The 12591-nt window shown below is 37.5% G+C and overlaps 1 protein-coding gene across 1 annotated transcript in view; it reads right to left on the bottom strand.

Moving 5' to 3' along the window:
• Positions 1–4785: 4785 nt before the first annotated feature.
• Positions 4786–12591, bottom strand: part of LOC100749655 — an 11051-nt gene continuing 3245 nt past the window's right edge. Inside the window, exons 2-4 of the mRNA XM_003493476.4 lie at positions 12432–12591; positions 6920–7199; positions 4786–5924 (exon numbers count right to left, since the gene is read on the bottom strand). Of these exons, the coding sequence (XP_003493524.1) occupies positions 4826–5924; positions 6920–7199; positions 12432–12567 (1515 nt within the window). The 5' untranslated portion in view covers positions 12568–12591 and the 3' untranslated portion in view covers positions 4786–4825. The remainder of the gene's footprint in view (positions 5925–6919; positions 7200–12431) is intronic.

The raw sequence follows: 12591 nt of genomic DNA on the forward strand, positions 1-12591 counted from the left end.
CAATTAGCAGCAACGCCAATTTCCCTTACTTTCTGAACGAAGGCTTTTCTCGACTAATCCGATGATCTCGTGTCCTTAGACACACCCGATTATAGTTTTCCTCTGTGGCATCATCGGGACATTCTCGCTCGCGATCTCATTGATGAAAGGAGTAACCCTTTACGACCAGTGAATATTACGCGTCCGACTTAGATTTTGTGAGTACGTTCATCTATCATTGACCGCGGATTCGTTATTGAACCTAGGATCATTGTCATTAGTTTCTCGAGTACCTAACTACCGCGGTTACTTGTCCGGTTCTATAATAATCGTATTTGCACTAGTCAATGTCTTCTCTATTGCATAGCGACAACGTGTAACCCAAACGAAGAATCGTTTCGCGCCCCTAACCCTAATTCTTATGTAAACCCGACATGTATATAAGTGCGTCCATTTCCATAAAATACTCTGTACTCGCCATGCTTCGGCATTTTATTTGTATTGCAGATAAAAAATAACTATTTAAAATACTCATTTAGTTCAATTACTTTATTATTTTACATCCTAGAGTGGAATAACTTTTCGGGGTATTTTAATTAAAAACATCTTTGACCATATTAGATTAAATTAGAAAATTACCGATAGAACTGCAATAATTTTATTCTTTATATTCATTAGAGGCTACATATAATATTACAATATGTTACATAAATAATGTTTACGTCTGACACACGCAAGTTGTGTACATGAAAAACCCTTGACTCCTACGAGATACCGTTGTCAAGGGGTTAACCGGGACTAGGCTGACGTTTGAACAGTTCCGTGATGATTCGCATTTACCCGGAGGCGAGCAAAATCGCAATTTTGTGAAATTTAAAGAAACCGAGCTATTTATAGCGTTATCGTGAAACTACTATTTATGCAATAATTATATTTTGCATTATTTTCATGCAAATTTATAATTTTGCGAATTAAAAGAACAAATGTAGGATAGGAAATTTAATGTATTTTATGTATTAAATATTGTATAACATATTACTTTGAATATTTTATATATTTCTTATGTTATCTGAGATTCTCTATATTCCTCCATCTTCAAATTTCCTATAAATGCATAAAAAGTAAATAGTCCAGCTATGATAAACTATTATTTGATCCTTAATAAATTATCCGGGACTCGGTTGATGATCGAGTTCGTTGGTGGTTCACACTTATCTGGAGGCGAGAAAAAATTAAGAACAGAATTTAAGAGAACGTGCGCGTGAACGAGTACCTCGTGCGACTTACCTGCCCTCCCTACATACAACATAGCGGGCGTCCCGTGCTTACCACTGTCCCGATACCTTATCCAGCCGATCCGTTCCACTTGCTGCGACTTATTATTATCCAGAACTGGGTCGATCTTGATGCGTTCCGTTCACCTAGGCTCCGCTTACTTCGTTAACCCTCTCAGTCTCATTGTCTGCTTTAGCGGTCGATCTGACAGCGGTGAAACCGATGCAGTGAAAACTACGAAACTAGAGAATTGGTATGTAAGTTATGATTCGATATAGGAGGAGGGTTATTTCGGGTTTGTTAACGCGTTGCATCTGGGCGTGTAGGATCGTTTCGATTTATATTGAATATTTGCGATGAAAACAGGCTTCATATCGCGATGTGAAATGGCTCGTTTCGAAGAAAATGGTGGCTGCTAAGTAACTTTGTCATGGTAGATAATAATTGAGAGGCTCAATGTACAAGTAGTATAAGCGTTTTTTTTCTTCTGTAACGAGAAACGATGCATAATATTTATATTTACTTGCAGAATTTTCTTATGGAGAGATATTGATAACTATAACGAATACAAGCCACTGCAGCCCGATTTATTCAAAATTTTGTAACTAAAATAAATTTTGTCAAGAAATAATTAAGTGTCCTGATAGTTTTAAGCGATAGAATGTATAGTAGAATGTTCTGATGCTTGAAAGCATACAGATTTATGTAATAATTTAAATTTATCCATACCTTCCTCAAATTAATGAAAATTTTGTCATTTGTATCAGCTTTTCATTAAGCCCTTCAACAAATATAAAATTTGAATTTTCTAATATATTGTACATGTAGTGTATCATTGAATGTTTATTATGTATCAAAGCATTAAGTAGCTTTAAATTGAAGCGTTGGCGCAGAATGAACGCTAGGGATTTATCTACATCTTCATCATTAGTTAGTACTCGCCATCACGCTAGGAACGAGAGTAAATAACGCTTATCTCGATAATGCGGACCATACTTATAGCGCGTGTAAAGTTGTTGCTTTGAAACGATCTGCTGGAAACATCACAGAAGTTTGTCGTACATGCATATATGCCCTATGTGTATTCCAGATCTTGTGATAGAATTTCCATGAAGAACGCTCAAAGTAATGACCGTTCCTTTGAACATAATTTTCTGCGTGTTTCTACGATGAACTGTACACGTTGGTGCATACATATGTATAAAACCATTCTTCTATTTTCTGAAAGACATCTATAATTAAATTTTTGTGTTACTTGTGTTTTACATTTTTGTAGAACATAAATCACAGCATTTTCGCAAGATCAATATTAAAAATGTAGTAATTTAATAAATATGGAAGACAATTAAAGATTACAGCAAAATATTTAATTTATTATTACTTATTATTGATTCGAATTTAAATGACTTTAACCTCCACTTCGGCCGATATCATTTCACCTCCCTCCCATCAAAAAAGAGATATCATTCAAAATTGACGTTCTCTTATCAAATTCGATATTCTTTCTGCGCATAAAAGTTGTTACAATATCTCTCTAATTGAATATCACAGGATTTATATATCTGGCTCCCGAGTCTAGTCGGTGAATATCGACCTAAAAGGATCAGCAACTCCGCTGGAAGTCCTCGTGTAACATTCTATAAGAAAAGCGAGAGAGAGTTTGAGGGAAGCTCGCAGTTGGAAGTCACTTATCTCTTCTCCAAATAACATTCCGTGTTATCTGCATGTTTGTCTAACAAGCATGTGGGACACGCTCTGCTCATGAGCTATTAAACTTCGTTATGACCTTGCCGGTCCTTCCACGTCGCTTTATGCGCGTCGTAAAATTTATCTAGAGCTGTGGGTGCCGTGGATTTCGAATAGCGCACTATTCAACCCTTGTTTACCACTGTAAACGCTGCCCCGAGTGCCGTGACAAGCACCTCGTTTCTCTCTATACCGAACTATTGGGTTGGGGTTAGGTAGATGATTGCGGATTTTGTCAATACCACCATTTTCATAATCATTTCCTTTTTATGATTCTTGGTCTAGTTTCTTGGTCTAGTTCTAATTTCTCTGAGTTGCAGGCAGAGGAGACAAGTATTAGGTTGGCACAAAGTGATTGCGAATTTTGTCATTAGGTGGTATTGACCTCAGAGAATGTTATTACAACTCAGAAAAGCTAGAGCTAGACGAAGAAACTAGACCAAGAATTATAAAAAGGAAATGATTATGAGAATAGTCTATGAAGATGCGTTGAGCGTGTATTTACGTTCGCAATATTGCCGTGAACCTTTATGAAGAGGTTTTGCAATCAAAGGGGTTAAGAGGAGAAAATGATTAAATGCGATTAGACCGTTTAATAAAAGAAGAATAATAAAAGAATAATAAAAGAAAATAATAATGTGAATTTAGAGTTAAAAGACTGGAATATTGATAGGTTTCGCATTCACGGTCACAATACCATGACCTTTCGTAGGGACGTTTTTCAATAAAGAGAGTAGTCAATAGTGGAAATTGGTCAAATGTAATTTGTTTTTTCTGTAGATGCAAGAATATGGTATAATAGAAAAGGTAAAGAACACTAATTCATAACTATAGGACTAGAATATAAGTAGATTTTGCATTCACATACTGTTGTCATACTGTTCATACTGTTCACGCTACTGTTGCATTCCTTTGTGAGAACATTTGACTATTAAAAGACTGGCCAGTGAAAGAGGTTGCTTAAGTATGACTTGTTCTCCATTTTCACCACGCAGAAAAGAAAACAACACAATAAAGGAGGTTAGCAACGCCAATTCAGCGTTAAAAGCATGAAACATAGATACAATTCACGATATTCTTCATGAAAACAAAGAATAGATTTTCTCGTTTTGGTAGCCAAAGAGTTATAATTTGAGCGCATCGCGCTTAAAGTGATGCGACGTGCTAGACAGGGAGAAAATTTCCCATGAGTGCATTTCATTATCATATCATTCGAGGCACCGGCGAAGTATTCGCAAAAGAGTGAAGCGAAGTTTTTTTTATTCTAATTATAGTAGTTATATTCTCCAAAGCGGCATGAATTGTTGCTTTTACCATGTTACAAGTAAATTTGAACGAACGTTTGATCTTTGTAAGAACGGCGTAGGTTACAAGTTGCAAACGTCGCATTGTCTTCTTATCTTATTTCCCAGAGGTAATGCGGAGGTGCATTGCTGAAATAGCTCGTTCGTGTCCCTGATTTCGTGTAATCTTCCGTTTTAATTATACAAATTTCATTTCGCGGAACGGTGCCTGCTTGTATCCAATGTTATTTTAAATATCTTCATTTTGCATAAACTGAGAATTGCGAAAGAAAATTTTCGAGAATTTCAACAGGGGAAAGATACGATGAGCCTACTCTTGTTGATTTTATAAGTTTTAGAATGCTTAATAGCTTAAAGGAAACATTTTAACGAGTTCCAAAATATAAGATAAGAGAACTCTTTAGATTCAAGGACATTTTAATATATATAACTCACCATATTCTTCTAATAAGGAGATGAAGAATCAATAAAATACATCACAATCGATTAATTCTATTTTATTATATACATCATTCTTCTCGCTACGTGAATGCTTTGAAGTCGCTGAAAAACGTCCTCATCCTTCGATTAAGTTCATCCGCGTACCTCAATGCGGATTCATCGACCCTAACGTCCCCCATCATAATCTCGCAGTCCAAGTGTCTATCATCACAGGCTCTATGATGATGCTTTAACACATCTTCCGGATCAAAATGGTGCGCCCGTCTGGTAGATGGATTCAGTGTGGTCAGAGCGTAATGATTGTGCACCGTTAACGCGCGCCTGGTCGAGACAAAGCTCTTCACCGAGTCACCTTCTGGCGAGATGCAAGCAGTTCTGATTGTGTCTAGATAATCCAGATCAGGCAGAATATTCGTGGAATTGACCTCGAAGCTAGCGCGGTCGGTTTGATTTCTGGTCTGCAGCTCAGGGAAGAAATAAACGTTTCTAACTGAATACGAGGCGAAGTCCTTGAAGTTTCTTCCAAGCTTGATCCTCTCGTCGAGCAACAGCTCATACCAGTTCTTTCTTCTGGCCGGAACGATCGCCTCGTCGATGTCGATGGGCAGCACGAATTCCGATCGATGAAGATTATCGTAGAAGCAGTGATTGTAGGGTATCAGCTCCATACGTCTCTTGATCCAGATGTCCTCGCTGAGAAACCGCCTTCTAGCGATCTTCTCGTTCGGTAGATCGCCCGGCAACGTCAGATTGAACCATCTGATCACGTTCGATCGCTCGTACAGCCTCAACACCTTCAACACGTTCTCGTGAACATTGAACACGTAAAAATAAAAGTGCTCGGCACCTAATATTCGGTGGAATTCGACAAAAGCGACGATCTTCCGAGAGATGTCCTCGTCGAAGTCCAAACCCTTGATGCAAAGTGTGAACTGACGGCGTCGTTCCTTCGCCTCGTTCCTGTCTTCCCCGTTTATCGTTAAACTATGACTAGCATTCTGGTGGCAGGGCTCCAGGCCTACGTACACCTTCGACGGCTCGATCGCTGCATCCGGTGGTAATTGACAACCAACGAGGATCCCCGCATAGCTATCTACTGTCTCGCCCCACTCGTCCAACCAAATCGTCGACACAAGTGCCTCCACGCTGACAGCTCTACCACGTTCTTCCTCTTTGTACCTGAACGAACAGAGATTATATATTTGATAATATATAGATAATATTCAATATATTTAGATAGATTTCAAAGAACATATCGCGACTTTAATTCAAGAAAGTTTTTGTGTTAAACGATCCTTGCTACTTATATTTTCTTACATGTAAACGAGCAGAAACAAAGATTATTAAGTCTCGTGTTTTTAATAAAAGAAATCTTCCTCCCCGTGCCTGAGGAACGTGTAAAATCAGTAATTTGTGCTGAATCTCGGAATATTCAGATAGGGGCCAATGTTTTTTGACTGAAGGAAGTTTAGTTTCGTGACCGAATTTACATAATCGTTCGAATTATGAAACAGCTGCCTGCCCCTCGAAGAAGGTCTAAAGAAAGTTTGATAGTAACCAGGCAAGAAGTTAGATTAAAGCAACTGTTCATGGATGATGAGTGCGGAACTCGATTAGCCCTATCTTATTATATGTCGTTGGATTATCTCGTTATTTTGATACAATATTATCCTAGCAACTTTTAGGCAAGAGGCTTTTAAGGATGAAAACGATATGGCTTTGGAAACACGGCGAAATTTCCGAATTGTCAAAAGGATCATCTGTGGACTGTGTACTTACTTATGCATACTTATGCATTTATGGAAGATTTAAAGATGTATAAATATACAAAACGTGCATAACATATAGAAAAATATATAAAATATAATGCAATAGTACTGATTATAATATTTAATAGAAAAAAGAAATCTCTATTTAAGAGTTCTATTCCCTAGTGTTCATAGAAACATTAATTTCCATAAAGATCCGTAATCTAGTAATAATATGGAGAGTTGAAGATCCACTGTGCTGAAATTTACAAATTTTCCATATAATTTTTTAGACCGTGACCATTTAATTATGCAGAATCGCGATCAACCGCCGATACCAGGGCTTTACTGTATACCGGAAGTAAGAACGGTTGAAGTGACTAGAAAAGATGGAAAGGCTGACTCGCTCGCGAAAAAATGTCTCACCAGACGGTGCAGAAAAGGCCAGAGGTCGGTAGAGGTCCACGTTTAACGCCAATCACCCTGAGGCTTGGGTAACCGGCCACTCTCAGGTCCAAGTGGGCGCTGTACAGGAAGAGCTGTCCGGGGATTGTCTCGAGCCACTTCTCATCGGTTAACTTGAACGTATTTAACGTCGTTCCATACGTTCCATTACCGTCGCACTCCTTGGAGGGTCTGTAATCGAGTGCCAATCTCCGCGCCCATGAGTAAGCCACGATGCTTCTTGTGCCCGGGGGTTCGCCACCTGGAAAATGTGTCAGGGAGATTGAGATTGTGATAGTCGCGTGACGCATGCTACACTCTGCTCATTAACGCGGAAGCGGCGGTAGCGCACGCTTTTCGGCTAATTAATTCGATACGAGCTACGTACGCGATGCGGGTTATTAAATGGAAAGCTACATCGCGTGAAAGATAAACCATGGTCGCTTAAGTATTTACGGAGGCTCGAATGTATCCGCGCTAGATAATTAAGTTCGTTTTTCTAGGTAGCGTTTATACTAAACATTGGTTTAATCTTTTAATGGTGTACGTGGGTTATGAGTTATACTCACGCATTAATCTTAACATTGATTTCTATGAGTATTAAAATATTTATGAAAGAATACATATTTAAAAACTTTTAGGGGAATTATTTCAAGTTTTGAGAAGTATGTATCCATTCCTCAATTAGAATTATTATTTTCATTTAAATTTCAAATGTTTGAATGAAATTTTTAATGACCTGTTGTAGTAAACGTATAAGTAATTAAATATTACAGAATTTTTTTAGTTCTGGTGAAAACTTGGAATAGTAAAACTTTGACATGAACTCAGATAACTTAATTCACCTACGAAGATTTACTACTCTTGCGTTATTAACTCTTCTACTGAATATATTCCGGTGATATTCGCGGAAAATCAATTTTATCGCAATAATTTACCGAGGTAAAATAAGTTTGTTTAATTAAAATTTATAGCTTTTGCTAGCAATAATTGATTGAGCCTACACTCCCGCTGTGCAAGTGAAAATAATTCTAACTAACGGAAAACCCACATTAAAAGATATTGCACCTGTAAACAGTTGATTAACAATTTCCTTTGTTATCAATCGTGTAGCTATGATAGTGTCATCGTTCCCTGCGAATAGAAAGGAAGCCTAGACACCTCGACGATCTTTTACCGGACGGAAGTATTACGTCATCGAGCGAGGCCGGACGCTGTACGTCGTGAATACGTTTACGTGTCAGTAAACGATCGTGCTACATTTAAATTGTTATTTCCATAAATTCTCGGTAATTTCTCTCTAATTCCTGTTCTAAGCGATTTCGAAACACGTCACTGACCTCCGATAAGCATCGATTAGCTACCTATATAGAATTTCAATTGCTCTTTTGGTTAATTGCTCTGTAATAGCAAATATGCTTTAACGTATATCGAAGGGAAACTCGTTTTGCGTAAACGTCACGAATGACCAGGAGTCATGACCACTGGTTACCCTGATCGTACTTTTATTCCATTTTGTGCCATCACGATCGATTCGTTTAATGGATTCAATAGTGAGATATGTCATTTGTTCACGCACGACGAAACGTAAATAGAAACTAGCTGGTTGTCAGTTCTACGTGACCGTTTATAATCAATGTTTAAAGCGTTCGTTAACTGTTAGTTGTAGAATGAATTTTTATACAACTTGCTTCTTACATATTAATTTGACATTTATATTTGAATTTTTATTTAAACATACATGTAATTTTTCATATTTGAATTTAATTATTTAGATTTAGATTCATTTTCAAGTTTAAATTCGAATGCGGCTTTTCAAATATGAAACTAGTTGTTCGAGTCAAAACCCGAGTTTCTATATTTAAATCCCATTTTTTAAAACGAATGCTTTTCTCATTTATATCAAGTTCTTGAAAAAAACTTGTCTTAGATTCGACCAAATTAAGCCACCTCCGTAAATACTTTCCAAAATTAAAACTATTACTTCAGCAAAATAAGCACTGACAACTGTTAAGCAAACAAAGATACTCTCATTACAATGATTCCCGAATTAATCACGACCGTTAAGCCCAAGAGGCACGATACGTGAAAGGCACGTTTACCGTTAATATTTCACTCCTTTCTTCTAGCCCTATCACTTCTTCAACCTAGCATAAATCTGTACTCCCAAAGCATCTCACACCTGTGCACATAAAATATCCATCTTCCGTTAATTCTCGAATTAAAGCAGCTTGGCCGACCAATTAAATCCATGCCCTTCGGCGTGCGATCGGTGTGCGAATGTTTCGATCACGCTTTCTGTCTGTTTATCTGTTTCTGTCTCTGTCTCCATCTCTGTTTTTTCCTCTCTCTCTCTCTCACTCACTGATATCCCAGCTTATGCATCCTACTATGTACAGTGTACAGTCACTGTACAATCGTTAAAAGTTGTGTCTACCCTTGACCCAACGACTGCGTATTACGCTGATGCCGCGTACCATCCAAGCCTGCTCTTTAGCAACTTTGCTTCCTGCTTTCTCTCGGAGACGCCACGGTTCGCTAGTTTTACGAGAAAGCGAATTCTGCTACACGGTAACCGACAGAAATATGAGAATGAACCGACGACGGTCGAAGAACTATGAAGAGAAGAGGCTTCGAGGCTCACATTTTCCAGTAACTCGCAGAGGTGAAATAGTTGGAGAACGAGAAGAAAGAGGGTGTTATGTGGAAGAGGAGGCAATCGGTAGATGAATCGAGCTGTAAATTATGTCACCTAATGAAGTCGCTACCGCCAAGGAACCGTGTAAAGATTTGTGTCCACGATAAGCCTGTGTCACCGCACCGCGGTTGATTTACGGCCCTCAAGGGGCGAGCTTTTTGTACGCCATTCCACTCGACTCGATTTCGACGGTTTTCTCAGGGAATTAGTACGTGCTGGAGCTTGGAGATGATAGTTGTTCGGCTTTGGGTTTAATTAATTTGGAAGACGAAGTTTGGATTATCCGATCTGATTTCTGATCTGAAATCTGATTTTAAAGTTTAGAGTAGGTGTCGATACGATGAATGGTGAATGTTTTAACGTGTTATATCAGTCATTGTATTTGATTTATCGTTTGTTAATTATGTAGTCTTAAAGTTACAATTTCCCAGTGATCTATTATTTCACCACTTAAAAATTAGTTTAAATTGTTGGTAGTTGATTTAGGACTTTGAATCGTTTTACACAATTAATTGTGAGTGAATTCTGAAATTTTGAATTATTTGAAAAAATTAAACAGAAAATAAGATATAGAATTTTTTAAAAAGCACCTGAAATTGTATACCGATATTAAATTGAAGTTCAAATCTGCCAATTTAGGCTTAGAAAATCTCTCTGGAACTATTCTTTCCCTTATTCATGGATAAAGGAAAATTTCAATCCACTGTACCGAAACAGAACTGCAAATCTGTAGCAAGAGATCTTCTGATTATTCAGCTACATTGGTCATGAATCATAATAGAAAATTTACTTTTATCTTCACCGAGATTCCTCTTATGCAAGCCTGTAGAGTATAAAATGAAACGTTCGATTTACATCGAATTGCTGGCCGAACAACTTATTTGAAGGAAATCTAACACGTTACTCAAAGAGAAACAGTGGGCTCGTTAAAATTGACACAATTAAGCATAATCGTTCGAACTATGAATTAATAGTCAGTTGAAGGCACGTGTGGAATTTTTCTATTCTTTGTCGGCTAGAGCCAAGCGCTGGGAAAGTATTCACTAGTAGGAAGTAGTGCGAACAGTAAAACACAAATCTCTTACTAAACTTGGAACGAGGCTATCCTAACACATGGGAATGGCTTTTGCGATTGTAGAATCTTCTTGTAGCGTATCAATCGCTGTGTCAGCGAAAGGACTCGAGCATTTCGTCACTTTTACTTTTGTCCGGAGCTCCATTTTCGTTGCGTCAGCCAGAAATACCTTTCTCTTGAATTACGACCGGTACTATAAACTTTACGATTTCATAAAGATGGTGAATAATTACCCTGGCTTGGGTATACTATGTAGTAGGAATTTAATATAATTTAACATCACATAACCTTTGTATCTTCGTGTTTTTTAAAACCGAATTTACCAAGAGTCTAAAATTATTTCTTGATTTTTAGTTATATTTATTCAAAACGCTATTTATAAACATTAAACAATAAATTTTGCCAACGTAATCATGATAGTCATGTCTTATCCGAACATAGATAGTATATTTATACAAATTCATATTTGTATACTATATCGTATATTTTTTACACGTAATAATGCTAATAATATTTCAAAATGCCGTAAAATACATAATACATTCTGAAAAAAATTTTACAAGTGTTCGAACAATTTCGTGAGTTACTGCATCTGTCATATTCCTGCAGAGGAATCTTAAAGTTATCTTGTTAAATATTATGCAGATCAAACAATTCCTAGTGCTACCATAGAAGAATATAGACTTCCTCATAGATGTAGATATATGATTATTATTCTTGTTCTTTCATCTTGATCTCGCTAAAAATTGTTCGCTCTCGTAAAGTTCTTCGAAAGAAAGATGTATCGATATTTGACGGACACGCTCAGGAAATTTATGACACATTTTGAAAAGCAGCGATCAACCCATCAGGAAACTTATAAATTTCTCATGGTCCCAGATCAAGGTACTTGCACTTTGCACAGCTTTGATATGCAAATACTTAGATATAGGAGAAGATAAAAGTTGCACATTTGCATATTTAAAGAAGCTGTTATCGATGATCTTTGACTCAGAGGGCTTTCATGCTAGGAAAATAAATTCGAGATTCTTGCATGGCGGAATTCACTTAGCTCCGTGTCTCGTGAAATATTGCTTTCAAAATAAGGCAAAGAGGATGTTTAGTTTGCTACATAAAATATTCCAATAAGATCAGACGCCATTCCTTATCCTTTAATTAGATATTCGCTAATTACTAGGTATACTTTTGTACATATTTTTACTTCACAAAATATATTTAATTAGATATAATTACATTTTAGAACAACGATTCTAAAAATATCTCAGAGATGTCAAGACTGAATCGAAAATTTAATTTTCTTAACTACTATTTTTTTTCTTATACTTAAGACGTCTGATTAATTTAAGACTGAAATGTCAATAAGTATTCTTAGAAAAGTAAAAGGAAAGTAAAATTTCCATGAATATGGCGTTTAAATTTAAGAACTTTTTATTCTTCGACCTACTCTCTGACAGATACCTATTCACGAGTTTACTCAACGCGAAACTTAACTAAAATCCCTCGCAAGGATTCGAAAGGGACAAAATCAGCGGTGTCTAATCGCCTAGCATGAAACAACCGAATAAAAAAGGAGATAGAAAGAAACAGAGAAAAAATAGGCATTGTTAGGTGGCAAAGGCGCGTTAGTGGGTACGGGCTGCGAACCGTTCAGCGATAACGAAAGGGCAAGGGTCGCGCGCTGCTGGAGGCGAAGGAGCGCAGCAACGGAGAAAATTGCTTACCAGGCGTAGGAGGAGGATCCGCTGGTGGATCCGGGAGTTGTGGCGGCGAATCAAGCAGAGTCAACACGCACAACGCGGTGACCAGCACGGCGACTAGGCCTACTCTGCATAGCCTCCTGGTTCCTGCGACCGACATATTTGCTCCCGTCCGTAGTCCCGC

This window comes from Bombus impatiens, unplaced genomic scaffold (assembly GCF_000188095.3).
Source record: "Bombus impatiens unplaced genomic scaffold, BIMP_2.2 scf_1117, whole genome shotgun sequence".
NCBI lineage: Eukaryota > Metazoa > Arthropoda > Insecta > Hymenoptera > Apidae > Bombus > Bombus impatiens.